General features: G+C 60.4%; 1 protein-coding gene across 2 annotated transcripts; it reads left to right on the forward strand.

The window, feature by feature from the left end:
* Window positions 1-705: 705 nt before the first annotated feature.
* INAVA (innate immunity activator) lies at window positions 706-23,893 on the forward strand. Of its 2 annotated transcripts, none has more exons than XM_046679308.1 (10): window positions 706-6,237; window positions 12,105-12,253; window positions 12,926-13,050; window positions 13,563-13,679; window positions 14,088-14,310; window positions 18,420-18,473; window positions 19,274-19,484; window positions 19,702-19,875; window positions 21,506-22,166; window positions 23,519-23,893. In XM_046679308.1, exons 1-10 carry the CDS (start codon window positions 5,804-5,806, stop codon window positions 23,609-23,611), a joined length of 2,241 nt encoding a protein of 746 aa, XP_046535264.1. In that variant the 5' UTR covers window positions 706-5,803; the 3' UTR covers window positions 23,612-23,893. The 2 variants fall into 2 exon arrangements, with proteins under 2 accessions (XP_046535264.1, XP_046535266.1); XM_046679310.1 differs by lacking the exon at window positions 706-6,237 and adding an exon at window positions 9,359-9,533.
* The last annotated feature ends 4,056 nt before the right edge of the window (window positions 23,894-27,949 follow it).

Here is a 27,949-nt window from a genome sequence, read left to right on the forward strand (position 1 = left end):
AGGGACGGGAGCCGAGCAGGAAAGTTTTGGGGGTCACACGTAGCCCCTTTAGGGACCATTTCAATTCAGTAAACAGCGTCTGACCTCAATTTAACCCATCTTCCCTTCCGAACGCACTCCTTTCCCATCACTGAGCACTGTAGGTGCAGCCAGAGGCGGGAGGTGCTGATCTGTTTCCAGTTCACCCACACAGAGGCCCCGGCCAGGCCCGGTCCCGGAGGGGGTCGGCCTTTGGAAGCCTCGAGCTGCAACCTACAGGAAATGAAACTTGGTCACCCGCTAACAGGTTTGGACCACTGACGATGCAATCATCACATAGAAATTTTATTATTTTTTTTTCCTGAGAGTTGGGTGTGGGGAAGAAGAAAAAAAATTTTTTTTTTTTATTTTAAGACTAGGAAAGTAGAAAAAACATCTTTTAAAAAAAGTCAGTCCCTAGGCTGGCCCGGTGGCGTAGCAGTTAAGTTTGTGTGCTTTGCTTTGGTGGCCTGGGGTTCCAGGGTTGGGATCCGGGTGTGGACCCAGCATCAAGCCATGCTGTGGTGGGCATCCCACATATAAAGTAGAGAAGATGGGCACAGGTGTTAGCTCCGGGCCAGTCTTCCTCAGCAAAAAGAGGAGGATTGGGAGTGGATGTTAGCTTAGGGCTAATCTTCCTCACCAAAAAAAAAATAAATAAATGAACAGATAAACAATTTCAAAAAATCAGTCTATTTTATTGGGTGCTTCCTATGTACAAAGCACAATGCTGAAAAATTTTTTATCTGCATGATTCCATCGTCCTCCCCACAGCCACACGAGTGGGTCCTATCATCTCCAGTTTATCTGTCTGACTCCAAAACACCGATGTCTGACTTCTCTCCTGAACTACAGACCGGAGCCACTCAACACCCACCCACCGGGTCAGGAGAGGAAAGGGCCCGGGTGGGTCAGGTGCCATTTCCGAGGGCACCCCTATCCCGGGGCCCTGAGAAGAGCAGCCGTGATGGATTCTAAAGCCCAGCCCCGGTCCGAGCAGCAGAGCGCCCCTCCCCACGGCCTCTCCGGCCAGCTGTCCAGTCTTCAGCCTCCCTGAGGAGCAGCCCCAAGAGAGGCCTGAGGACCTGGGGTCTGCCCCAGGGGCCTGGGAATGCTCTAGGACACACAGCCCACCAGGAGGAGCCGGGGTGGGGACCAGGTTGAGAAGGTGTCTTTGCCACGTGCCACCTGACTTCAGCACATGCGGGGTGAGAGCTGGGAGCACGGCTGCCCTCAGGACCCGGGGTCCTGTCTGTCCGGATGCTGGTCTCGGCCTTATTTGAAAGCCTGACCCAAACGCCTGCCTCCTTGCTCTGTATTTAGCTTGGATCTTTGTCGTCATATTATTTTTAACCCAATTCACTATCTTTTCTGAAAGTTCCAAATTCAAGTCTTTGGGTCTCCAGAAACAAAAATGGGAATAGCCAGAGAGACCAGGGCCTCAAGGCGTGCTGGACAGTGACCCCAGAGGGCGTAGCAGGCAGGCAGGGGCTGGGGGCTTTGTCCTCCAGAGAGAAGGGGTCCCAGTCCTCCACCAGCCGGGTCTGGGAAGCAAGGAAGAGTCCCAGGCTGGCCCAGGGCCTGCAGGCCACTCCACGCCGCCCTCCATCACTCTCGCCCTCCGGGGTTTTCCGCCAGGGCACCAGGAGGAGTGTTGGTCCACTGGCAACTGTTGCCTCCTGGTGGTCCCGCCGAGGACGGCAAGCTGCCACTGGGCCCCTCTGGGGGCGGGGGGGAGGGGGGCTCTCAGGGGCGTGTTCTCACAGGACACATCCTGCAGCCCCTGGAACATGATGGGGGCCCCAGCAGCCAGGATGGAGGGGCTGCAGAGAAGAGAAGAGGAACGAGAGAACGCAGAGACGGCGAAGGAAAAGGGAAGAAGAAAGAGAGGAGGGGACGGTGGCCCTCAGCTCTCTGGAGAGGCCCTGATTGCATTTGGAGCCCAGCTGAGGACTGCTGGCCTGGAGGAGGCTGGTGCGCCTCGCATGGACGGGGGTCCTTTCCCGTCTCACGTACCCGGGGAGTCTGAGCCCCAGAGGAGGGTCTGCCCCGTAGCTCTCTGCACGCAGCATCCTGGCCCCAGTTTCGGGCTTCCCTCCCCTTGAGGCAGGGAAGCGCCCCCCACCCCCAGCTTCACCCCCCAAGTTGGTTGTACGCACTTCGTGCAGCTACTCACCGGCCTGCAGCCTGGCCCGCGCCCCGTCGAGAGGGATCTGGCCCACAGAGGCCAAGGCCGGCTCGCAGGCCCCTCCTGTCCCCCACTGCGAGCTGCAGGATGCGGTCAGGAGAGGAAGCAGGACCTGCTTCGAGTCATTCTGGGGTTTCCAAAGAGGTCCTCGCCGAGGGCATCGACGGGGCACCGTCTGGGCCACTGAGAGCCACCTGCTCTTCCTCAGCCCACAGAGTGAGGGGGCGGGGAGGGAGGGTGAGCAAGGCGAGCCCTGGGGCCTGGGGATGCGAGGCAGCAGGACCGGGCGGCTCCCACGGGGCAGGGAGAGGGCTGGGGCGAGAGCCCCTCTCTGTGTGGGAGGGTGGGCAGGGGGCTGCGGAGACCCCACCGGATTCCCCTTCCTCTTCATCAGTGAGAACTGAGAACCTTTTCCCCAAGACCCGTCACCACCTCCCAGAAAGACCCACCTGATGGAGGAGAACCCCTGCCCCCTTCTGCCAAAGTGGGGAGGAGACAAAACCGGTGGGGGGCCCAGTGGTCTCTCCCAGATGGCTCCTCCCCCGGCCCCACAGTCTGAGCTGGTCCGTTCCCGGGGAGGGCTCTGCGTTCTGCTCCCAGGACACCTGCTTCTCAAGCCCCAGCTTCTTCAGATACTTGGGGCCCGGGTCGAGCCGGTTCCTGAGACGCGGCAGCAACTCAAACTACAGCCTGAAGGCACGTAGACACATATTGTTTGACTCCTTTCAATTTGTAAGACGATAATCAAACGTGTACCAACCAGAAGATTTCTCACAGAGTTTGGGATTTCCATCTCTTATTTTTCAAACAGAAGCTTTCTTGCTGTGACATTTGCGGTGACAGCCCCCTCGAGACAGAGCCTGAGTTTTCGAATTTGCCGCAGTCTCCACCATGCCCTTTTGGCTCCCCGCTCCCCAGCTGCATGCACTAAGGCCAGGCGGGAGTCTCCACGTGTATCAGAATACCAGGATTCTTACACCAGACGTGCTTCATTCCTTCACTTTGTCTGTCTGACCCTTTAGGTATTTGAAGGTTTTCAGCCACAGCCGTAGGGCTACGGAATCAGAAAGATGGATCTTCCGGTCCTACATCAGTCACTGACCGGGGTGTGGTTCTAACCCAATTACGGAGATTCTCCAGGCTTCAGTTGCCTTATCTGTCCATGAAGATAACAGTATTGCTACAAATCTCAAGATTCCAACTGGGTTCGCAAGACACACATACCACTTTATTTCTTTAAAATCAACTTGATTCTGTCCTGGGCCTGCTGGGAGGGCAAAAAATCCCATTTTCTCGTACAGAGTCCTGACAGCTTAGGGGGCCCAGAGAGCAGGGCGAGGCCGACAGCCTGGTGGCTGTAGCCCCCAGGGGTGTCCCGTGGCCTGGGGCTCCTGCTGCCTGGACTCTGTTGAACCGAGAAAGCTGGGCCCACATCCCGGCTCTGGTCGCTGCTGAGGTCTTGCCCCCTCCAGGGGCTCTGCGGGGGTCCTGCTGCTCAGCGCACACACTAGTTTCTCTCTTGTTCACAGTCCACCCCACCTTGTTCTCCTGGCCCTCAAAAGCCACGTCCTTGCTCTTGCCCCTCAGGACCCCCGCCCAGCACAGTCTCAGTAGGCTCAGGGCTGAGGCTTCCAGGAAGCTTCTGCTCCCCAACTGCAGACAAGGTAGGGGTGAACGGGAGGGGGGAAAAGACAAATCAATATTTCAATAGACTACCCCACGGCATGAGTAATAATAGTAACGCCCACCTTCAGAGGCAGTTTGCCCTCTGTCCATCCCGTCGATGCTCCCAGAATTTCCCCTCTTGGTCCTTTTCTCATTTGGCACCCCCATCCCAGGGAATCTCAGCCAGTCCCGGAGCTCAGCTGGTAATGGCTCCCAAGGCCTCTTCTCCAACCGTCCTTGTGCCCTAGAGCCCCAGCCGGGCTGCTCGCCGGACACTCGCATCAATGTCCTCAGGGGGACGCATCTGACACGGGACTCTCAAGTCAGACACCTGGGGACCCCCGACTCTTCCCTCCCCCTCACTGCAAGGCCTTACTCGATCCGCTCAGAGTGAGCCCTGGTCTACCTCCTGCACAGCTCTTGACCGCGCCCCCCTCCCCCAATGCCACAACATGAGTTCAGGCCCCGTCGCCCCTTGCCTGGATGACCGTCTGCCCATGCTTTCCCTTCTCTCCAAACTCGCCTCGCTCCAATCGCTCACACACCAAAGTGATCCAAAAGTGGGTATGGGTCGGCCCAGGTTCTCTCCTGGATTGATGGTCTTTGGGAGTGTATCGGTTAATTTTATGTGTCAGCTTGCCTAGGCCCATGGTACCTAGATATTCAGCCAAACGTTATTCCAGATGTTTCTGTGAAGGCGTTTTTCAGATAAGATTAACACTTAAAGGAACAGTAGACACTGAGCAAAGCAGATTTACTTTCCATGATGGGGGTGGGCCGCATCCAATCAGTTGAGGGCTTAACAGAAAAAAGACTGACCTCCTCCGATAGAGAGGGAATTCTGGAGCAGACTGCCTTCAGACCTGAACCGCAGCTGCTCCCTGGGTCTCCAGCCTGCAGATTTTGGAGTCATCCTCCTTTCCCATAGCAGGAAAAAATTCCCTAAAATAAATCTCTCTCTCTCAATAGCTGGATAGATAACGATAACTACTATTGGTTCTTAGTTCTGTTTCTCTAGAGAATCTGACTAATCTAAGTAGCTTCTCCTCAATTTCAGGACAAAACCCTTAAATCTTTACCTGGTCCACACGGCTCTTCAGCCGACTTAGTTCATTTCGTGCCTTTGTACAAATTAGAAAAAGCCACCGCCTGGAGACAGATGCAGCTCTGGCCGAGGCTCGGGGCTGGGTGGCTGGAGAACGCATGAGCCTTCCCTCTCAGTGTGGTGCGCAACCTGGACAACCACCCAGAGCTGCCCTGCTTCCTGAGAGGCCCCTGCCTGCCAGTTCCGCCTCCCGGCTCTTCCATCTTCCGTTCCCTTCCCTCGTCCTCCTCCCACACCCGAATTCCCTGCGGCTCCTCTGCCACTCGGCTTCTGTACATCCCGTCAGGGATGCCCCGCGCTCCTCCTCCTCCCGAGCTCCCAGGGCTGGGCCCCCAGGAGCCGGGCCGGCCGCCCCTCTCCCGGCCCCGGTGCTGGCCGCCGCTCCCTTGACCCTGCTGCTTGATGACTCGTCTGGACTGGAGGGTCCTCGGGGAAGGAACTGGGATCCCGGTCCACGTGCTGGGCACTGGGTGCTCAGTAACTGTCAGCCGAGCGGATGAAAGAGGGGCGTGCGCGCGAGCGATGGGTGGACGGACGGGCGGACGGACGGACGGACGGGCGCACTGGCTCGCGGGAGGCGGCAGGAGGCGCTCACCACCGGCCGGCTCCCTGCCCTCCCGGCCGAGCTCCGCGGCCGGGCCCAGGAGGGCAGTGGGCCGGGGCCGGAGGAGGGGCGACCCCCGCCCGGCCAGCCGCGGTGCGCACGAGGGAGGGGACGGCGAGGCCCCCCCGCGCCTCGGTTCCCGCGATCGCGCCGGGGTCCCCGGGCACGGAGCGGCCCCCGGCCGGGCCGGAGCGCGCGGAGGAGAGGCGGCGCGCGGCCGGGAATGGAGCCGCCTCCCGCCGGGGCTGCGGAACCTGGCGGCGCGGGGGGGCCCGCCGCGCGCGCGTCCGAAAGCGGGAGGAGGGGGGCAGCCCGGGCCCTGGAGCCGGGGTCCCCACGGCACCTCCACCCCTGCTGGCCCCTCGGCACCCCAACCTGTGGCCCCGCCCCGACGCTTGCCCCGGACTCTCGAACCCCCTCCTGCGTCTTTCCCCTCTCTCCTCCGGGCCTTGGTATGCCCCAGGGGACAGATGTCTTGGGATCTTTAACATTTGGGATGCTGCAAATGCCGAAGTTAAAAGAAATACCTCCGGGGAGGGAAGGCCGGGGGGCAGCTCGGGGAGAGGGAGGGTGGGCTGGACTCCAGTGTCCTGAAGCCTCGAGGCTGGACCGGGGGGCGCGCGGGCAGGCGGGCGGCGCCCGAGCTCCATGGGACAGGTAAGGGGGACTTGGGGGGGCGCAGCGCGCGGGAGCGGGAGGAAGGGGCCCCTGACCCCGCGGGCCTCGGCCTCAGCGGCGGCGGCCCTCCACGGAATGGGGTAATTTACCCAGGGATGGGAATTGCGGGTTGCTACCCAAAGTGCCCGTCTGCGACTCCTCAACCTCTCTCCTTCGACCTTCCCCACGCCTGTGGCTCCCCGGCCAGGTTCCGGGAAGCCAGGAAGGCAGCCAAACAAAAGGAGCAAAGTCTCGGGCCGCCAGGATGCGGAGGGCGCGCGGGGGGGAGGGGAGCGGGCTGGACCGGACAAAGGCGCTTTTCAGGGAAAGCCTAGAGGTCTGGTTTCAGGGCGCATTCCAGGCGGCGTGGAGTCCCCGGTCCCGGCCCTCTCCACCATCGCTTGCTGGAGGCGAGCACCTTTCCCAGCGGGGAGGGAGCAGCGTGGAGAAAGGAAACAGCCGGGAAGCACGTCCACCCCCCGCCCCTTCTGGAGCGGCCCGGGTAGTCCCCTTCTTTTTTCCCCACTGTGGGCTCCCGCGGCCGACCCTCGAGTCGTTAATTCATTTAGGGACTGCGCTTGGGCGGCGCTGGTGGGGATGTGGATTTGGTAGGACGAGGCCCTTGCTTGAAAGAACTTCCAGTCTCGTGCAACAGAAGAAACTTTAAAGAAGGAGCTGAAATGACTGGAGAGCGGATGGGCACAGAGGGTGGAAATTTTCTGATTCAGGCCTTTCCTTAGGATCTGAAAACCCCAGAGAGAGCCGATTTTTCTCCTTCTTTCAAAGATCAGATTCCAAGCACGCTGATGCTATGCAAGGAAACCCCACTTGGTCACCAACTGGTGGTTTTGGTGCTGATGCTCTGGGGTTTGGGGCTGGGGCCACTGTCCCCTGACCTTCCGGACTGGCTGGGAGAAGGGCACTGAGCTGGCCTCTGGAGTGTCACCTGCCTGTTGATGTGTTGAGTTGAATGGCAGGTCAGACCTCGAGGTCCTGCAGATCTGGGGCACTTAGGGGACCTGGTTTGCCAGCCCCATTGCAAACCTCAGATCCTGCTGGGCCGGGGAGCTCACCGTGTGAACCTGAGGGAGCAAGAGGGCTTTGAGAATTCCACGCGATCAATGAGTGAGACGGTCAGATTCCCCGCAACTCAAGAGATGGGAGATTCCCTGAGGGCAAAGGTTACCAGCTGGGTCCGTAGGCACCTGAGCATCTTGGATGGAATTCAGAGGTTCATGATCTTAGATGGGAAAAAACCCCACATCTTTACTTTTCACCAACCTTTAAGAGAACTTTAGCATTGTCTTCGGTTATGAAGGCGGGAAACCATGGCACTACCTGTGTCTTTGCCGCCAACAGAATCCACAGATGGTTTCGTGTCACGCGCAGTTGTAGCTGTCACAAAATCCTGTTTACACTCCTCCCGTCTATGAGATGACCCATAGCCAGATCCTGTTTAATGTCAATAAAGAGGCATATCTATTACTGTGTTTTTGTTTTTAGAGCTGTATTTCAGTATAACTGGTTCTCTTAGTGATCCTCTTGATTTTATTCTATGATTAAAAAATAGGCTATGAACTGATTCTAGAAGCTTCCATCACCCCCCACCTGGAGCTGGGGGATGGGCAAGGTGGAGGAAGGGTGCCAATTACACCCAGAGTTGACATTGGAAGAATGTGACAAAACCCCCAGGGGAGGGGGAAGGCTGTTTTGTGGAGGACTGGGGGGGGGGCGCTGCTGGGTCTTTGGAAGACCCTGCAGAGGGCGGGCGCCTCACCACAGGAGGGGGCGTCCCCAGTTGGGGCCCCTCAGCCCCAGAGTGGGGAGAGAAGGGGGTGGTCAGGCTGCAGGACTCTGGGCTGGCATTGTTTGGAAAGAGGGTGTGTATAGCAATGTGAAGGTGAGCCGGGAATGTGTGTAGGGGCGGTTGGGGGGTCGCTGGGGGCAGGGGAGGGGGCAGACGGCAGCCCTGTTGGCGACACAGCTCTCCGCTCCACAGGAGGTGCTTGGATGGAGGAGGAGCAACTTCCTCCATCATCCCTGCCCTGAGGGGGTGGGGGTGGGGGGATGGGTTGGGGGTGGCGTGGCCTTTCTGGCTGGGGGAGGGAAGCGGTCCAGAGATATGCTGAGGGGCTGGGACCCCAGGGAGAGGGGGCGGGGTGGGAGCATCGAGGATGGGGGCAGGGGGTGGGCGGATGAGGCCTTGAGAGGTTCTGTCCCCAGTCTGCAGCATTTCTCTCTGTTTTCCAGTCTGCGGGGGATGGGCGACAGGTGGCTTCGCCCCTTGCCTCACCCTGGTGAAATAGGCTGAATTCCAGCCAGTTTGCAGTTTGCCTGAGGGTCGATGCGGTGGAGACATGGGCGCTTATTTTTTTGTAGGGAGTAAGTTCCATTTTGGTCTCTGGTCCAGTTGTGTTTGGTGAGCCGGCTTGGAGCCTGGGGTCACAGTGGCCCTCCTCTGGAATAGGGCACAGGACTGGGGTTCAGGCCATTTCTCCATGGGCCCTGTAGAGTGTGGGCATAAATAATTGATGGCCTTGATGATCTGGGGTGGGGGGAATGTCTGGGATAAGAAGAGAACAGCCTGGCCTTCTTTGGGACCCCAGAGCCTCCCCATATGGAGTTCCAGGGTCGCTGCCTTTCCTGAGGTTTTTGAGCTGATGCGGTCTCCATTTCAGTGTGTGGGGAGAGCAGTGACCTGTCTTTGTCAGTTTGTAAGTTTCTGGCTGGTATTCCCCACGAATGGTGGACTGTCACCCTGCTTCTGGGGGCCTCGGTTTCTGGAAAGGGAAGCTGAGGTACAGGAGGGCAGACCGTCTGAGGTCTGTAGGGTCACGGTGCCTTGTAGCCCAGCACGTGGCCCTAGGGTCTCTTGAGGCCCTGAAGACAGGACCCTGTTGCCTTCCTCGGGGGTCCTCCCTGGGGAGCCCCTCTCTGCCTGCTCCCCCGGAAGCACAGAGGCCCGGAGCTGCCCGAGGCCACTGCCGTGGCAGGCAGGCAGGAGTGGCTCTGGGAAGGCCTTGCTCACCTGCTCCTCCCCTCTGACTCAAGTCCTAACAAGAAACCTGCTTCCCTGGGAGGGACGGTGGGTGGGCAGGTGGGACCAGAGGGAGGGACGGACCGACCGACAGCCACCAGCGTGTGGAGAGCTGGAGAGCCGGCCACCAGCGTGTAGAGAGCACAGGGAGGCTGGCCCACTGCCTGGGGGCCCCTGAGGCGACATGCAGCGCCCCTCAGCCCCCTGACCTGGGAACACGGGCTGTTTCCGGGACTCCTGGACCGAAACCCAGAAGCAGGTGAGGGCGGGGCAGGCTGGAGCCGTCTTTGGGGCCGAGGGGCAGGCTGGCCTGGGAGTGGGGGGCGCCCAGGCAGTGGCTGTCATCAGTGCTCCCCTCCTCATGTCTGGGGCCCAGGGATATGGGGGCACCGATGAGGAGCCCGTCGCCGTAGTTCCCAGGCCTGTTTCCACAGGAGAAAGGGAAGCAGGGGTGAGTGAGGCCCCAGACCCAGCCTCGGGGGACATTAGTGATAAGGAGAGTCCCCAGTGGCTCGGCCTGAGGGAACATGCACTGGTGACCCCCTTTTTCCCTCTGTCCTCTTTCTTTCCCCCTCTGCCTTTTTCTGGGACGTTTTCAGTCCAGGGGACTGCTGCTCAGGCCTGTCCTGGGGCCTGGGGCTGGGGTCCGGGGCAGGGAGGGGTTCCTGTGTTGAACTGCCTTTGGCTAAAAGCAGCGCCTTAAATACTGAGGCTCAGACCCATCCCTCCAGGGTGGAGGTGGGAGTGGAGTTGAGCCTGCGGGCCTGGGGCTGGTCCCCACAGTGGAGGGCAGCCTCCGCAGGGCAGAGCGGGGTCCACTCCACGGCCGTGTGGGTTTCCTGCCCAGCCTGATGAGGTCCAAGAGGTCAGCTGGGAGGGGCCTTCGACGGAGCTCACCTTGGTTGTGGCTGTGAGGTCAGGAGGCAGCGAGGCAAGATGACTTCTCAGGATAACACCCGCGGTGACAGAACCCAGGGGCTGTGGCTCCCGACTTCCGGGCCTGTGCTCTTTGTCCCACCTGGAGCAGCAGGTTGGCCCAGGGGTGGAGTGGGCACTGCAAAGGCCTGAGCCTTGCCCTTGGCCCTGGCGGTGAGCAGGTGGGCACTGGGGGAGAGGGGGCATGCGGTGGGGGGCTGTCTCCCAGCCCCACCCTCGGACCCTCTAACTCCCCACTCTCCCCTGAGAGGCCAGGGCCGAGTTGTCACAACTTCCCAAGGCAACTCCTTCGTGGTTAATAATTAATTAGCCAGTGTGACTAATTAATGCCTTCCTATCTGTGGCCCCTCCTCCCTCGTCCAAGCAGAAGCCCCCCTGGCTAGCTGGGCCTGCCCCTGGCTCCCAGGGAGGCTCAGGGGCTGGCAGGTGGGTGGCAGGTGGGAGGGGGAGCTGCCAGCCTCTGTCGGCCCTTCCCCCTGGTGGGGGTCAGTGAGGGGGAGGAGGGCTGGGGAGGGACTGGCCGGCAGAGGGAACGCTCCCTGGGGACCCGTTCTGGGCTCCCAGACATACCACCCATCTCTTTGGTGGGTTTGCAGAGGTCCCGCAGAAGCTGTTCTCTGTTTCACCCACCATCCTTTCTCTAGCCCTCCCTGGGGATTGGAGTCCCACCGTGCAGGCACCCCCTGTTCTCAGGGCGATGTTTTAGTCCTTGTGCCGGTGGCACTTGGAGAGGCTGTGCTGCTTCTGTTGGTCTGTTTCAGCCCCTGGTTGGTCCTGCTCTTCCAGTCTCCTTAGGCAGCTGTGCTGTCGGGGCCCTGGCCATCAGCCGTCCCCTTGCCCTGTCTGCCTCCCTGTGCTCGGCTGTGCCATGCTGGCCTCTCTTCCCTGCTGCTGACCTGAGGCTGGACATGCCCCCCCCGCCGCCCCCCCCCCCCCCCCCCCGCCGCCAACCCCTGCCGGTGCCCCCAGGAGGATAAGCTCCAGACAGGAACTGGAGGACTTTGGGACTGTTGCTCAACGGGCTGACTCAGTGAGGAGGTGGCTGGGCTGGCCTTCCAGACGGCCCACCGGCCCCGCCCGTCCTCCCCCTGCTCCACTCCCGCCAACAGCTGCCGGCCCGGCCAGCTGGGCCCTGGCCGGGCGTGGGCTCCCAGGAGAGAGGGGGCAGGCGCAGGTGCTGTTCCAGGGACCAGTGCCTGCTGGGCGGACAAGGAGGCAGGCGTGCGGGCCATCTCCCTCCTGTCCTGGGGCAGCTTCAGCTCCCAGCAACCCTGACGCCTCCTCCAACCCCTGGTCTCCCCTAGACATGGAGCACAAGGGATCCAGGCCGACTCCCCAGGGGGGTCTCCCAGGCATTGTTGGCAGCCTGAGAGTTGTGTCAGAGCTGTGGGCAGCTCGCTGGCACAGAGGGGCTGCACCACCTTCAGATGGATGCCCCATGCAGGGCGGGACTTGGGGGCCAGAGCAGGGCCGTGGCCGAGCGCCCAGAGCGTAGCCCCTTCTTGCAGTGCCTGACCCACGTGGGCTCTGGGGCTGAGGACATTCTGCCTCGTGGGGACAGCCATCTCCCCTTCTGCTTCTCTTCCCTCCCTGGGTGTCCCCTCCTTCTCTTGACCCTTCCTTTTCAGCCTCTCTCTTTGCTCTTCTCCCTGGTCCCAGTGGTTCCTGTGGCCACACTGCGGTGGACCCCCTTGGGCCTAGAGGCCTCCCTCGGAAGGAGGCCAGCAGAGGGCCAGGGGCCCCCGAGAACAGGTTTGCTGGCAAGGCCCACAGAGCCCTCTCTCGGCTGCCCCCCGCCCCTGCCAGACTTCCCCAGAGACATGGTCCTCCGTTCTCTGCCCCTGCCTCCAACATCTCCTTCCTGAGCTCCTTTCTTGTACTGTTCTCTTAAAAGCTGGGGAAACTCCAGGCCACCTACACGTCCTGGCTCAGGCTGGGAGCAGCGTCACCCCTCCCTGCTGTGCGCCCCCTCCTCCCAGGAATCCACTATGGAGACTAAGGATGAGATCAGCGACACCGACAGTGGCATCATCCTGCAGTCTGGTGAGTGGTTGGGGAATGCCGCCGTCTGGGCCCCCAGCCCTGAGTCCCTGAGTGAGTCCCCAGCTCCAGGGCTGGCCAGGCTGAGACGCCCCAGGATGGAGTTGGGGAAGGGTGGGGCGGGCCGGAGAGTAGATACTGGAAGGCTCTGGCCTGGAGTGTCCATCCGATCTGTAGCGGGTATCCGCGATGTACAACTCCGGCCCCAGGGGTTACAAAGAAGTTGAAAAACCTTATCTGGCTAGTGTAGAGGGCCTGTCTCAGGTTGGCCCGAGTTTGTGGGCCTAATCTGGCCTAGACTTGTCAGAGGACAAGAGAAGAGGGGGGTGTGTGTGTGTGAAAGAGACAGAGAGGAGGAGGAGGAGGAGGAAGAAGTGGAAGGGGAAGAAGTTAACTGCAGCGGGTGGAGGGTAGAAAGGGGATGGACCGAGTTCTGACCGCAAGGCCCTCTGCGCCACTGGTGGGGCCGCCTGTCCCTCTGAGCTGCCATGTTGTCACCCTGGGCAGCCAAGAGATGTGATTTTCGGCGATGACACAGGCCGCGCGGCTGGCCTGTAACCTGGGCAGGCGTGAGGCTGTGCGCGCTCCCCGAGGGTGGCCAAGACGTGTCTGAGAGATGCTCGCCCCCCACCCCTGGCCTTGGCTTCCCTAAGTGCGTGCCCCCGTGCCCCCCAGGCCCCGACAGCCCGGTGTCCCCGATGAAGGAGCTGACCCACGCGGTGCGCAAGCAGCAGCGGGCCCTGGAGCAGCGGCTGGAGGCCTGCCTGGAGGAGCTGAGGAGGCTCTGCCTGAGGGAGGCGGTGAGAGCTCGGCGGCCCCCACCCGCACACGCGAACTCGGGGTTCCTCTGAGGGGCCCTGGAGCCATGCTTTGGGATGTTGGGGCTGTGGGAAGGGAACTCCGTTCCTGACAAGATTCTGGAAACCAGACGGGGGTGTGGTACCTGGAGTTGGACCTGGGTGCTGGGCGGCTGGGGGAGGGAGAGCTGGTCGGGTGGGGGTGCAGGCACAGGGAAGGGAGGATGAGAGAAGCTGCAGAGGGAGCAGGAGACGGAGGATGTGGGAACTGGGACCTGGGTCAGGCTGGCTCCCCAGAGGAGGCGAGCAGAAGGAGGTGTGAAGGAAAAAGGGAGCGAGTGCAGAGGGCGCCCTAAAGATGCCAGGGGGACAACCCTGGTGACAGGATGGGGTGCAGGCAGGTAGGAGCCTCTGGAGGGGCACAGACAACGCAGGCCCCGGTGGACAGGCTACTCTTGGTGGCCAAGGGCTGGGCCGGTGGCGTGGGGCCTGGTTTGACCTTGCCTCCCCCACAGGAGCTGACGGGCATCCTGCCAGTAGAGTACCCCCTCAAACCAGGGGAGAAGGCCCCCAAGGTCCGCCGCAGGATCGGAGCAGCCTACAAACTGGACGAGCGGGCCCTGCACAGAGAGGTAAGGGGCTTCAGGAAGCTGTCTCCGTCCCCAAGGGCTGATCCTGAGCCAGGACCTGTCCTCCTCTTTGTCAGCACAGGAGGAAGGCGGCGTGGGTGGCACAGCCCAAGCGTCCCTTCCCCATCGTGTGAATGGTGGCAGTTTCCTCTGGGCTCGCCTGCCCAGCCCTTTGGGGTCAGGAGGGAAAGTCTCACTCTGGTTCCCACCCTCTGGCTCTGTGGTCAGGCTGGTGGGTGGGTCCCCGGGCCAGCTTTGCAGGCCAACATGTTTGCGCCTGGGCACTCCCACCACTCCACCCTCTGCCCCGCATCCGAGGATGCTGTCTGCTTCCCAGGCCTTGGGCTGCGGTCCAGGGCACGGGGTCCGGGCCACCCACCCTCCCGCGCCTCATTGCGCCCCCTCCCTCAGGACCCCCTGAGCAGCCTGGAGAGGGAGCTGGCCCTGCAGCTGCAGATCGCCGAGGCGGCCCGACGGCTGTGCCGGGAGGAGAACCTTGGCAGGCAGGCCCGTCGGCAGCGCAAGCTGGCGCTGCTGCACGAGGAGAAGAAGCTGCGGGAGCTGGAGCGCTGTCTGGGCGAGCGGCGGCGCCACAGCGGGCCCCCACCCGCCACCACGCTGCCCCTAGGCCGAGGTGAGCAGCTCCCCGGAGCCCCGGTCCTGGGAGTTGTGGGCCGGGGGGGGCGGGGCACGGGGACACTGTGTGGCCTTTGGGGAGCATGGCCTGGTGTCCGACGCTGCATTTAACGTTCCAAATCTGCTCCAGCTGGGGAACCCGCTTCCCGGGTCCACCACCACCCGCTCTGCACCCTCTGTAGCTCTGAGGGGCCTTAGTAGGGCTTCTCTATCCCCTGAGAGCCTGTCCCCTATCTCCTTAGAAAACATTTCTTCTGCATCCTCCTCCACATCCACCGCCCACAGGCAGTCTCCTGGTTCAGAAGGCATTCCCCGGGCCGACCTTGAGCCCATCCCAAAGGTTTATCCCACAGCAGTGTCCCAGGTCTGCTGTCCCACCTCCAGGCCCACAGGGAGGTGGCTTTTGGGGTCATCGAGCGTGCAGCTTCCATGAGCCTGAGTTTCCGAGTTGTGTGCTGTCCGCTGGCCGGGTGGCCGACTGGCTATATGCCACCGCTCACTGGATTGTTTCAGGGGCCCAGAGCCACCCACGGCTGTTTGGGTTGAAATCTGGCACCACCAGTGCCACACCCCACAATCCCTTAAGTTTCTAGAACCAGAGTGGAGTCCCTCCCCTTCTGCCCTCTGGTCTGATCCCGGAGGCCGGTGGCTGTGGTGCCCCAGTGAGCCGTGTGTGCCCAGGACCAACCGCCAGTGGACATCAGCACGTCCAGGCCGGTCACCTTCCAACAAGTAGTTCTGAGGGGTTCTGAGTAGTAGCTTAGGGGTGACTTCTCCTTTCCTGACCCAAGCTCAGCTGGTCAGGTCAAACGTGCTGCCCTCCCTTCCGATCCCAGGGCATCTGCCCATGGCTCCCGGTCCCCCCGGCCTCTTTGGAGGAGCTGGAGGAGGGAAGGGGGCGAGGGCCCTGGGGCAGGACGGGGCTGGGAGAGTTGTCTGCTTCCCCCACCCCTGTGGGCTCCTGTTCCAGCCCCTGCACCTCAGTGGGATTTTTGCTGAGTGGCCCTCCCCCACACCCCCTGAGGGGAGGGCTTGTATAGAAGCCCCAGAGCCCCGCCCGGTCCCCGTGGCCCATGGCCCGTGCCTTGGGCAGGTGACTGTCTCAGGAGTCCCTGTGCCCACACACTCTCTAATTTAGGGTAGAAAGGGTGTGACCAGACACCTCCCAAGTCACCTGCGGCAGCCAGCAGGAGAGGACGAGGGAGGAGGTGCCCCCATGTGACAGTTGACCCAGTAAATATGGGAGATGGAGCTGACCCGGGCTCAGGTGGCCGGACGTTTCTGGGTCGAGTGGCTCCGGCCTGGCCTGGCTGCGGGACGACCCTCCTGGTCTCTGAGGCTCTGATGGAAAAGATGTTCTGCCTTCAGAGCTGTGGGGAAGGAAGCTGGCTGACTCTCGCTCTCCAGACGGGACAGAGACCCTGCCCTCTCCACTGCCCAGCCCCGTCTGCACGAGGGCCTGCGGGCCTGGGCGCTGGTGTCCTGCTTTGGGAGCTCGGGGGGAGGCCATTCTAGACAAGTAATTCCTGTTCCATGACTCCTCTGCCCTGAAAGAAGGAAGTAGAAGGGGATTAAGACTTAGCAGCTGAAAGGTGTCTTGAAGGAAAAAGAAAAAAAAGCAAAACAAACAACAAAAGAAAAACAAGACACCCCACCCTGTCCCGTAGGTCCCCACAGAAGGGTTATTCAGTTTGGGAGCGTCATTCTGCCAGGTGGGAGCCATCATCTGGTACGCTGCAGGTGGCAGGGCTGTGTGAAGCCAGCTCACCGAGGCGGCCTGAGGAGAAAGGCCCCCAGCACCGCCCCCCAGTGGAACAGGTGTGCCCAGGGCGGCCGCTGACTGGCCCCGCCTGCCTTTAGCACGCCGTCTGGGAGAATTTCTGCCATGATGGCCATGCCCTACATTCACGCTGTCTAATGTGGTAGCCACTAGCCACGTGGGGCTGTTGAGCATTTGAAATGGGCCTGGTGGTGTGAACAAGGAAGTGCATTTGAAATGTTATTCATTTAAATTAACATAGCCACATGCAGCTAGTGGCTACGGTGTGGTGTGGACAGGGCAGCCTTTGAGGATGCTCAGAGCTTGTGGGGCTGGTCTCTGTGGTGACCCCTCCACTGGGGGCGCTCTGCATCGCTGCTGGACTGAGGGCCAGGCGGGGCTGAGCCGGGCGGGGCTGAGCTGGGCTGGGTAGGGGCAGTGTGGCCGAGATGGTGAGCAAGCAGCCCCCGGGAGCCACTGGTGTTCAGCCAGCACGTTGATGTGGTCTGCCCACCCCCGCCTAGGCACAGGCAGTGGGTCTCCAGACTCCCCTCTTGAGCTGTGCCTCTCTGGCCTGTGGAACCCCGATCTGCTTGTTTACGTGAAGATTACCGATGATGGGGTGATGTCTTTCTCCCAGACCACAGATTCAAACCACAATGCATGACCCCACCCCACTCGCATCCCTGGGCCAGGAGAGTAAGTGTCCCACATTTGCTTCAACTTGACATTTGTGAAAAGTAAGACTCTTTAATTCTCCAGGTCTTTGTAAAAGATCAGAGGCAGGGAGCCAGAATCCAACGAGAGGGCGTCTCCTCCAATGAACCCCAAAGCAAAGGCTGGGGGGAGCCCAGTGCAGGGTGGCCGGCCGGCTCGTCGAGCGGCCCAGCTCCTTGACTAGCGTGCCCTACGAGGCTTAAGAACTGCTCTGGTCAAGTTTGCATTTCATTTAAATTGTAGAGCAAAAGTGGACACACTCCTGTAAAGGACCAAGAGGAAGCATTTTAGGCGCTGGGGGCCGTATGGTCTGTGTCACACCTCCCTGACCTCTGCCTTCATAGCACAAAAGCAGCCAGCTGTTGTATAAACAGCTGCGGGTTGCAATAAAGCTTTATGTATAAAAACAGCCGGTTAACCGGATTTGGCCCACGGGCCTGCAGTTTCTCAATCCGTGTCAGAAGGGATTTATAAGAGGGCTGGAAATGTTTACTTCTCTTGGAATTTTCTGGGTAATGACCCGTGCATTAGACGCTAGCTAATCGGAGAGCTGATAAATGGCAGTGGGGAAGAGCCAGACTCTGGTCAGACCGTCTGGGTGTGAATTCTGACGCAACCACCTTGTGGCGGATCGACCCGAGCCGCGTGTTACTCCACCCCGCTCAGCCTGGGCTTCCCGTTCCGTGGAAATGATAACAGTATTTACCTTACAGGCTACAGATGAGGATCACACGAATTCATGCACAGAAAGTGCTTAGAAAAGCATGGGTGCAGTAGAAATATTACCTATCCTTCATATTGCTTCGTCTTTGTCTCAGACAGCTCAAAATGCTTTGTGGGTCCCTCCCAGGTCACGTTAGGCATCGTGTCAACATCCGCGGGTTCCGGTCTTCTCGAGGGGGCCATGGCAAGTCAGTTCCCTCTGATGTCCTGGGTCACAGCAGCTGCTGTGCCAGGCAGACATGCCCCAATCCGTGTCCTCCGGTGACATGCCGTGTAACTCACTGGAGAACCTTCTTTACCTAGCCAGCCAGACCCCAGCTTGACTTGGTCCCACGGCCCCCAGCTCAGATGCCACGTCGCACTGCTCTTGGGGCCGGAGATCCCGGATGTCTCAGATTTGGGGTCCCGGAGCTGTGTGGTATCCATGATGGCAGAAGACTATAGAAAAAGTTATCGCAGTTCTTCTCACCCCAAGGGCTTCCAAAACGGCTCTTTGCCTTTCCGTTCCACTGTCCGAGGAGGCCCTGACTTTTTTTTGACAAATGGGGAAACTGAGGCCCAGAGCATTGAAATGGCTTATTCAAGGTTGCAAAGCAAACGGCAGAGCCAGCATTTCCCATCTCCTCGCTCCTAACTTCTGCTTTTTTTCCCTACTTCCAAGTAATAGACTCATGCCAGATAAGCTATTTCATACACGGCCCTATCTCCTCGCTCCTAACTTCTGCTTTTTTTTCTACTTCCAAGTAATAGACTCACGCCAGATAAGGTATTTCACACACAGTATTTCCTGATAAGGGATGCTATTGAGAAGGGAGGGGCTCAGGGCTGGGCCTCGAGGTCCTGCTGGGTCCCCAGTCCCACGGAGAATTTTCTCACCTCCATCTCTTCTCTCTCCTTTGCCTTCCCAGAGCTCAGTGCCTCCGATGACAGCTCCCTGTCGGAAGGGCTGCTCCTGGAGGAAGGTGAGAGGGCCGTGTAGGGTCTGCCAGCAGGGCGGGGCTCCCACTGCAAGACCTGGGGGCTCCAGCAGAGTTGACTAGTGAGGCCTTTAAAGTGAGCAGGGAGCTTTTGTGAGCTGGTCGAGCCAGGGGGCCACTCACTTCTGAGTGCCCTATGTCCCTGCCTGGGCTCGGCTGAGGGTGGGCATGTGCGGACTGTCCCATTCTCGATGCTCCATCCTATTGCCGGGGAAGGGAGAGGTGAATTCCAGCACTGCCTCTGGGTCCCGGCGTCCCTGCCTTTGCCCTGGGCTCTGTGTCACTATGCACCTGTCACAGCCAAGCCATCTGGCCATGGTCATTGTCCTTTTGGAAAAGAGGGTAGCAGGAAACCTAAGTGCACAGATTAAGAACCCTGTTTACAAACCTTAAGGATGGTGGAATCAAGGTGGGCCAAGAAGGTGTGCAGTCCCACCCAGGGCAGCACCCAGGCAATAAGGAAGCGGCGCACAGGGGTGAGGCAGGAACAAGAAGAATGGGTAAACAGAAGGTCAGCTGCAGACACGGCCTAGCAGCAAAGGTCAGAAGGCGCAGTCATGGGAGCCAAGGAGAGTCAAGCTGGGGAGGCTTCTTGCAGGAGGCAGGTGCAAACTAGAGCTGGGAGGGAGGCAGGAAGTCTCAAAGGAGAAGAAAACATTTTTGAGCATCTTGGCCTGGAGCAGCCAGCCAAGCCGCCGTGGGCGCGATTGCCGCCCGGGCCGTGGGGGCTCTTGCTGGGCCAGACCCCAGGCGCTGCCCTCACCAGTTTTCTTGTACCCCTGCAGAGGAATCCCAAGCACCAAAACCTCCCCCAGAGTCCCCGGCTCTGCCTTCCCGGCCTCTCCCACCCCAGAGCCTCGAGGGGCTGCAGCCAGCAGGACCTGAGACTGGGGGCCTGGAGCGGGCCCCGATCCAGAACAGCCCGTGGAAGGAGACCAGCCTGGACCACCCCTACGAGAAGCCCAGGAAATCTTCTGAATCCAATAGCGAGTCCAGGTCAGGGTGGGGAGGAGGGGAGGGTGGGAGCCGGTGGGAGCCGTGCTGCGGGTGGCCAAGGGCTGGGCTCGGTGCAGGAGGCCAGCACTCTCCTTAGCTGGTGGTGGTGGGAGTGTTGAGCTTTGGGGTCCCCTTCCATGGTGCCCCATTCCTCTGCACAACCTGAGCCCCCGAATGGAGGCATTCCTGCCGCTGACCTGTCTCCAATCCTTTACAGCAGCCCAGCCACCACCCCACAGGACGGGCCCGGTGCCTCCAGCCTATGGCTGCTGGAGCCCGCCACCTACCACATGGTCCCCCTCCGCAGCATTCCCAGCCAGCGGCAGGGCCGCACCAGTGCCCCAGCCACCCCCGAGATGCAGGGGAGGAGGGGCCATTCACAGTCTCTGAGGTAAGAGACAGGGCACCCCGAGATGCGGGGGGAGGGGGGCCCACTGTTGAGAGCTGCCCTTAGAAGGGCGGTGGCTTCTACGATAGAGCTGGGACACCTGTGGGGGACCCATGGCTAGTGCCGTGGCTTCTCCTGACGATCCCTCCCTTCTCGGGGCCTCTCCCCATAGAGGCCACCCCACAACCCACAGAGCCAGAGGCAAGTCATTCGTGAAGCAAGTTGTTTTTCTCCAAAGACTCCATTTTTGCCTTTTTGCACAAGCAGATTCGAGTTTTCGCCTCTTGCCATTGCTCTTACAGCGAGAGAACGTGGATCTGTAGATACTTTTGCAGTCGTTTTATCATGGGTTACAGACGGTGGACAATCCACTTTTTTCATTAAGGTGCAGTCGATTCTCATTATTTGCAGTTGTTTGATGTCCTATAAAGTCACCGCCAGCACGGAATTGGCATATACCGAGCCGGCGCTCCTGGGGAAATAGCAGTAGGTGCCTGGACTTCTAGGCATGCCATTTGTCAACTGATCAGCACATACCCTGCTTTTGCGCGAGCTTCTGTTGAAGACACCTGACTTAGTGTATATCGTTGACTCATTCACTCTGAACTCACGGCCAACAGCCCTGGAACTCGCACCCATATTTTCCCCGTAAGGCACGTCCCAGCCTCCCTGCGCTCAGGACACCACACGGCACCTCCGTTCTACCCAAGGGGCCACTTTAAACAGCAAAGCCACCCAAAAAAGCACAAAAATATGGAAAACGTGACACAAAACAGGCCACGGAAGGCCACCTGTGTACAGAATGAGATTCGAGGCAGGGAGGCAGTGTGTGGCCTTGTCCCGTCTCAGCGAGAACAAGCCTGTCGGGGAGCTCAGCTTCCCCACCATTCCACGCACGGCCACAGTGATCGCGAAAGGGCCTCGAGGGTTGACGTTGAGGTTACCAGGAAACATTAGCTGCAGGAGAATCTGCAGACAGAGAACCCGCGAATAATGAAAATCCACTGTACGTTGCTTTCCGAGCCCGCTGCTGCTTGGTGATGTTAAAGTGACCGGTTAGGACAGGCAGTGTGAACAACACAGGAGCCCGGGCACCCTCAGGGCACTGCTAGGTCTCGGTCATTTAGGGTCACTTGTCTGGCAGCACTAAACTGGTGCAGCTTGGGACAACTGCTCTCAAGTCAAGTGATTAATTTTTTATTTTACGTCCCGCCAGGCCATTTTACAAACAGCGCCTCTGTGGGGGTCAATGAAAGGTGCCCCGTCTGGACAGACACAGCCCCCACTGGCCCTAGCTGGAGCCCTGTGGAGGGCCAGCCTGCCCGCAGCTGCCCTGTATGAGTTTGTGGGGTCTGCCATAGGGAAATAAAGCAGACTGGCGGCATACATTACGGAAATGACTGTCTCACCATCCTCTGAGGCTGGCGGTCCGAGATTAAGGGTTGCTTTCTCCTGAGGCCTCACTCCTTGAATGAGAGATGGTGGCCCTCCCCTCCCTTCTGTCTGTCCATTTTGGGGAGGTGCGACCTATGGCCCTGCCTGTGTGCAAGCCTGGGCTGCCTCACCTCTTTATCTCCATCCGCTAAGCGCCGAGTTGCGCCCCCAGACTCAGCGCATCTTTCTTCCCCTGCAGGATGGAGTCCTTCCGGGCAGGTCCCGAGGGCCGGGGTCGCAGCGCCTTCCCCCGCCGCCGTCCCACGCACTACACGGTGACTGTGCCGGACTCCTGCTTCCCCCGGACCAAGCCCCCGCTGCCCCAGCCCGCCTGCCACTCCTGCTCAGAAGACAGCGGCTCAGACGTGTCCAGCATCTCGCACCCCACCTCGCCGGGCAGCAGCAGCCCCGACATCTCCTTCCTGCGGCCGCTCTCCCCACCCGAGCCGCCTCGCCTGCGCGTGGCCTGGGGCCCGGGGGCCGGCAGGGAGCTGGCCACCCCCTCGCCCAGGCTGCTGCTGCCCCCCGGCTGTGTCCCGGCCGCGCGCTACGTGCTGGTGGCCCAGAGCCACCTGCCACCGGGCGAGTGGCAGCTGTGCGGTGCGGTGCGGGGCCCTGGCGATGACCAGTGGCTGGTGCCCCCCCGCAGCCGCCTGGTGCGGACGCCCTCGCTCAAGGACAGCCCGGCCGGCCGGGGGATTAGCAGGGCGGCGGTGACCGAGGAGCTGCGGTGGTGGCACGAGCGCGCACGTCTCCGCAGCGCGCGCCCGCACTCGCTGGACCGCCAGGGGGCCTTCCGCGTGCGCAGCCTGCCGCCCGGGAGAGAGGGCCTGGGGCGCGCCCCGGGTCCCCGGCCACAGGTACGGCCGCGGGAGGGCCAGCCGGCCTGCCAGCTGGGAAGGGCTGCGGCGCCAGCAGGTCCAAGCGTGGAGAGACATCACACCAGCAGGCTGGGGGCCGGGTGATCCCCAGCCAGGAAGGACAGGCGAAAACACCTTTAGAAGGTGCTAGACTCCCCTGGGTGCACCTAGTCTTGCCTGCGTGTCTAGCTCAGGAGCACATGTCCAGGACACGGCCGAGGCGGTGGTCCAAGAGAGCCGAGGCTCTTTTTTTCTTGCGGCTCCGCGGATGATCCGCAAAGCAGACAAGCCTCAATTCATAATCAGAGTCCAAACTGAAGGACCCCCCCCCTCCCTCCGCCCCCCCATTTCCTGACTTGAGGGCCCAGGACAGAGGGAATGTGTTTGCAGAAGCCAGAACCTGTGGTTGCCTGCCGTCAACTTCCTCTCTGACTCCTGGCCCCACCGCCCAGCTGAGAAGCAGGGTGGTATAATGGTTAGTGCCAGACCCTGAAATTACACTCCTGGGTTCAAATGTCAGCCCTACCACTTATAGGAAATATGATGGGGCAAGGTAATGCACTCCACGGAGCCTCTGTTACTCCCGCTGTCAATGGGGGGAGTAAGGTGGTGCCTATCTCATAGCGCCGCTAAGAACCTTTAGGGAGTTGCTACCTGTACAGTGACTGGAGCAACTCATGCTCCGTCCTGGAGAAAGGGGTATTGTTATGTCCCGGGACCAGGTCCAGGGACAGCTTGTAGGAGAGAGCAGTCTGCCATGAGGGAGGGGTGGCTGCCCTGGTTTTCATGGCCTAGTTCCTCCCTTCTGGCAGTAGAGGGGACACACATAAGTCTTGATTCTTTCTCCCTGGTGCGGAGGGCTCTGCAGGGGGCGTGCTCCAGAAGTTACCGACAGGCTGCGCTTTGAGACTTGAGATCCCCAGCTGCAGGTCCCTCCCGCCCCCCGCTGGTTCTCGGGGCTGCAGCTGGCATCCTGGGCCTGCAGCAGCCTGGCCCCAGTCCCAGGCTTCACCCTCCAGCTGACACGCTTTTCCCTCCTGCGAGCTGGGACCTGTCCTTGGCCCAGACCCAGCCCATCCCAACCTGCCAGACAGGGAGGGTGATGAGAAGGGAGCCCGGGAACGGGGGAGGAGATCAGGGTGCCTGTCACACCCCAAAGAAAGCTGGAGTGGAAAATGGAAGAAGGCTGGTCCCCGGGGAACAAAGCTCCTTTGGGGGAAGGAGGGGCCGAGTGGCTGGGCTGGTGCTGCTGCTGATCAACGTCCCGAAGGGACAAGGACCATGTCACTTGCTGTCTGCACCTTTCTACCTGGTTTGCTCACAGACCTCTCCTTTCTTCCTGACCCTGGCAGGTGCCCACGGGCTGTGTGCTCCGGAGACCGCCTGAGGGGGGCCCCGTGCAAGTCTTCGTGCCTGAGAACGGAGAGATCGTCAGCCAGGTGTAGCCATGGCTGGGTGGACCTGTGCTCCAGACGCCCAGCTGCCGGGAGGACTATTCCACAGCAGGGCTGGGCCGAGAGCTCCCCCAGGAGTGCCTTCTTCAGCTCCCTCGTCCCCATCGCAGGTCGATGACCTGGAGCTGAGACATTTTTTTTTTTTTTTACCAGTTTTTGTCCAGAAACCCTGGCTTGAGGACTTATGTTTGCGATTTGCCTTCAAGATCCCTGTAATATGATGATGCTGTATCCCCCAGAGACTGGCCCACTGGACTGGAGGCCTTGTCTGTCTGGCTGACTGCATTTGTCTCCTTACTCGAGACAGGAGGCAGGGCATACCCGAAGCAGAGAGGGCCACCTGGGGATTCCTCAAGTGCTCCACCCCCTGGTTCTCAGGACTCCCCTGGGGAGCAGCCCCTGGCCCCCCTGCCCCCTGCAGCTGGAGGCCGCATCTCACGCCTCCGTTTCCCAGCTCTCTGGGTACCACAGGGGCGCTGGGCTGGGGGACAATCTCCTCTCCCCTTTATAATGTGCTCTGTGATGCACACTCCAATCGCCAGGTCGAAGGGCCGTATGTCCTGGGGGAGCATTGTCTTCCTGGACCCTGCTGTTTTCCTGACCCCGTGAATCCCAGCTAGGGGCCCAGTCACTCCACGTTCCCTGTGCCCCGTGGGCTCCAAGCATCTACTCAGACCTCTGAGCCTTGAGTTCAAGGCTCCACGGACAGTAGCCTCAGGGGGCCTGGCTGGGGGCTGGCCTGTAGTGTTGATGGGTGGGGAACAGCCCACCCTTTGACCACCTTCTCTGGGCATCGTGAGGGCTTGCAGTCCACCACTCCCTCTAATGGCTTTGCATCGTAGTTCTAAAACCCAAAACTTTACAAATATTTGGAAAAGCACCCAGCTGGGCTTCTGCTCTGAGACTGGGTTTCCTTGAAAGAGGGCAAGTCCTTATGTTCACACACATGGGAATACTCCCCTTAAGGACGTTTCTTAAGTGTCCCAGCTGCTGAGCCTTGCACAGGCCTGGAAGCTGCCTGTGCTAAGACGGTTGGGTGGTCCCTGGTGCTCGTCCATCCGAGGGCCTTCTCTGCCGAGGGCCTTCTCTGCGGCTGGGTCAGATATGCAGGCAGGGCTCCTGCTTCCAGGGGAAACCACTCAGTTGGGGCGAGGAGGGTTAGAGAGAGCTGAGTTCTGATTTTGCCCGTGGAAAACCCCCTCCCCTCTGTTCTGAGCTCCCTGCACTTGGACACCAACTATGACTACAGTTTAAGGCTCCAAGAATGTTGAGGCCCAACCCAAAAGAGGTGCGGTTCTCCCAACTGTATGGAAAGCTGTGTAACCCACTGCCCCAGGTGCCGAGAGAAGGACAGGTCGGAGAATCCGGGGGAAGAGAGGGAGCCTGAGGGCATGCATCTGCTCAGACCACATCCTGCAGTTCCGCCACTTTTGGGGTCGACCCTGTCCCCATTATGTTCCAATGTCCTACTTGAATGCTATTCCCTTCCAGTCTGTCTCGGAGCCCCTTCCCCGGTGTGCAGCCGTCACCCCTCCCCGTGCCCCCCTGGGAGCCCAGAACTCCTTGGACTGAGCCGGGAGACATCAGAGCACCCCCTACACACCTGAGCGTCCTCTGTGTTAACTTATTGGCCCTAATCGATGCCTGGTGCAGTTGCAAAGTGGCTGCGTGCTCGGCTGTGGGGCTGGAATTGTGTGGGTTTAGTGCCAAATCCTACAATAAAGTCTGTTCTTGGCGAGTGGCCGAGTTGATGATGAAGGTTCTTTTGTGCCGAGTTTTCTGAGCGGGGGCTCTGCGCAGCCCTCGGGATGCCCGCCCAGGGGGCAGAGTTGCCTGGCGCCTCCGGCTGGTCTGGCCAGGTCCCTGGGGAGCAGATGGGATACGTGGGGTGGTAGACGTGTCCTCTGCCTCCCTGGCAGGATGGAAGCGGGTACACCCTCTGTCAAAGTTCCATAGGTCTCCTGGGTGTGAGGAGCTGGGCTCTGGGAGTCACTTCCCCAAGAAGGACAGGGGACTCTGGCAGCCTCGGGAGGTCTGGCCTCTGCTGGACCAGGCTAGACAGGGGTCAGTGAAGAGCGTGGCTGAGTCTCCACCATCCAGGAGCTCCTGATGCCCAGAGTGGAGGCGCTCATGAGAAACAGCCCCCTCTCCAAAGCTGGACCACTGGGGGGCTTCTTTAGGAGTGGTGACGCGGAGGGACTCCCCGCGAGGCCTGTCCCCCATCTCTGGACAAGATTGCCCACAGCCCCTCTCTCCCCCCGGAGACCACGGGGTGGGGGTGGGATCCCCCGCTGGGACCTCGTTCCTCCCGCCCTGCAGGGGCCGCTCCAGGATGCCCGGCACAGCGCCCCCTGGAGCCACAATGCCCTGGAGAAGCGTGTGCCCCAGATCTGAGGCGCCCAGCGTGTCAGGTAGAGGGGGACAGGCCGGTGGGGCAAAGGAAGGGGCAGGACATGAGGGCGAGGCAGGGGACTGAGGGTGGGGGCGGGTCCAGCCCTGCCCTAGGGACCGTGGGAGGGGAGACGACTGCAGGGCTCCCTGGAGGGGTTGTGGGCATCCTGGTCTCAGGCCTCCACATCCTCAGCCTGGCTGGATGGCGGATAATGTCGTTTATCTGCGATTGTAGGTCAGACAGTTGTGCTGAGTCGGGTCCAAGGAGTTTCTGGGGGGACCACCTGCGGAGGAGCCAGCTCCCCAGCAATAGGACAGACGAGACCAGCTAACAGGAGGGGGACACAAAAGAAGACTGGGGGTGTGGGGTGCAGCAGAGGCTCTTCTAAGAGCAGTGAGCAATGGGGTGCACCAGTTTGGGGACCCGAAGAGCAGGGCAGTGAGATAACCAGGTGGGGCCGGCCGTAGTTTCTCCTGGTCCACAGCAGGCTTCCCCGGGCTTCTTCCAGGAGGGGCAGACACTTGGGGGCTCTTAGCTCTCCTACCATCAGGCAGAGTTGGGGCAGAAGCCCCTATAAGTACAAGGGGGCTTTAGGATTTTCCCAGCAAGACTCCCAGAGGCAGAAGGATGGACACCACAATCTGGGAGGCCGCCTCTGAGTCTGGAATTTCAGGAAAGAGCCCGGAATGGAAGACTCCTGGGAAGTGAGGATGAAGCAGGGCCCTTCGGAGGGTGCCGTGTCCTCCCACGGGGGGAAAGGGAGGTTGACAGTAGGACCCAGCACCGGCAGTACTCAGCCGATGCCTTCTCTCGTAAATGGCCAGGGTCTGCCTCCTGCAGCTTCGCCCCCGAGCGGAGACACTGCATTCCTAGGTAGGAGCATCTCGCGCCTGGCCTGGCTCCTGCTCTCATCACCAGCTGCTGGCTGCTGGCCCGAATTCGAAGATGAATCCCCCTTCTGATGAGCAAAACAGAAAGAGAGTAACCTTCGCACCATCGACTATGCATGTCTCTTGGACGCCCAACTTAGCAGGTGAGCATTTGGCCCTGGACCGGGCTGTGTCCTGACTGGCTGCAGTGGCTCAGGGGTGATGGTGGTTGCTCAGCCCTTGGCCAAGATGTCACTTAACAGGCACGAGTGTGCCTACTTCTGGCCGCCCCCTTTACAGCTCTGGGCTCTGGGTCCCTGTCCCTCTTCAGACCTGCCTCCATGAGGAGCCTGGAGCTGGGCGGGGAACGGGACGTTGTCTGGCGCTGTGGGTTGGACCTCAGCCACCAGACAGCTGCTCAGGAGAACCCGAGCCGATGTTTAGAAGCCTTCTCTACAGCACCAACTCCCGGATCGGTCTCTGTGTTCCTGATCCTGTCCCTGAATTCCAGACCTTAAATCCAACTGCCTTTTGATGGCTAGTAGACATCTCAAGTTTAACCCGTTCCAAACGGCGCTCCTGCCTCGACTCCCATCTCGGTCAATGCAACTGGATCCTTCCGGTTTCTCAGGCCCAAGAGCTTGACTTCGGTCTTTCTCTCATACTCGCATCTAGTCCGTGGCGATTCCTGTTGTCTCTGCCTTCAAAACAGCTGCTGAATGTGACCACTCGCTCCTCCCTCCCCAGTATAAGCCCCCAGATTATGATCACAGGACCCTCCACTTCCACCCCGTCTCCTCCTAACTGAGCAGCCAGGTGACCTTGTAAAACGAAAGTCAGACCAGGCCACCTGCTTGAACCCAGCCTGGGGCTCCCATCCATTCAGAGCAAAAGCCAAAGTCACAACAATAATCCTTATGACAGTCCCTACAACAGGCCTCACAACAGGCCCTACAACAGGCCTCGCAACAGGCCTCACAACAGTCCCTACAACAGGCCTCACAACAGGCCTCACAACAGTCCCTACAACAGGCCTCACAACAGTCCCTACAACAGGCCTCACAACAG

This window comes from Equus quagga, chromosome 12 (assembly GCF_021613505.1).
Source record: "Equus quagga isolate Etosha38 chromosome 12, UCLA_HA_Equagga_1.0, whole genome shotgun sequence".
NCBI lineage: Eukaryota > Metazoa > Chordata > Mammalia > Perissodactyla > Equidae > Equus > Equus quagga.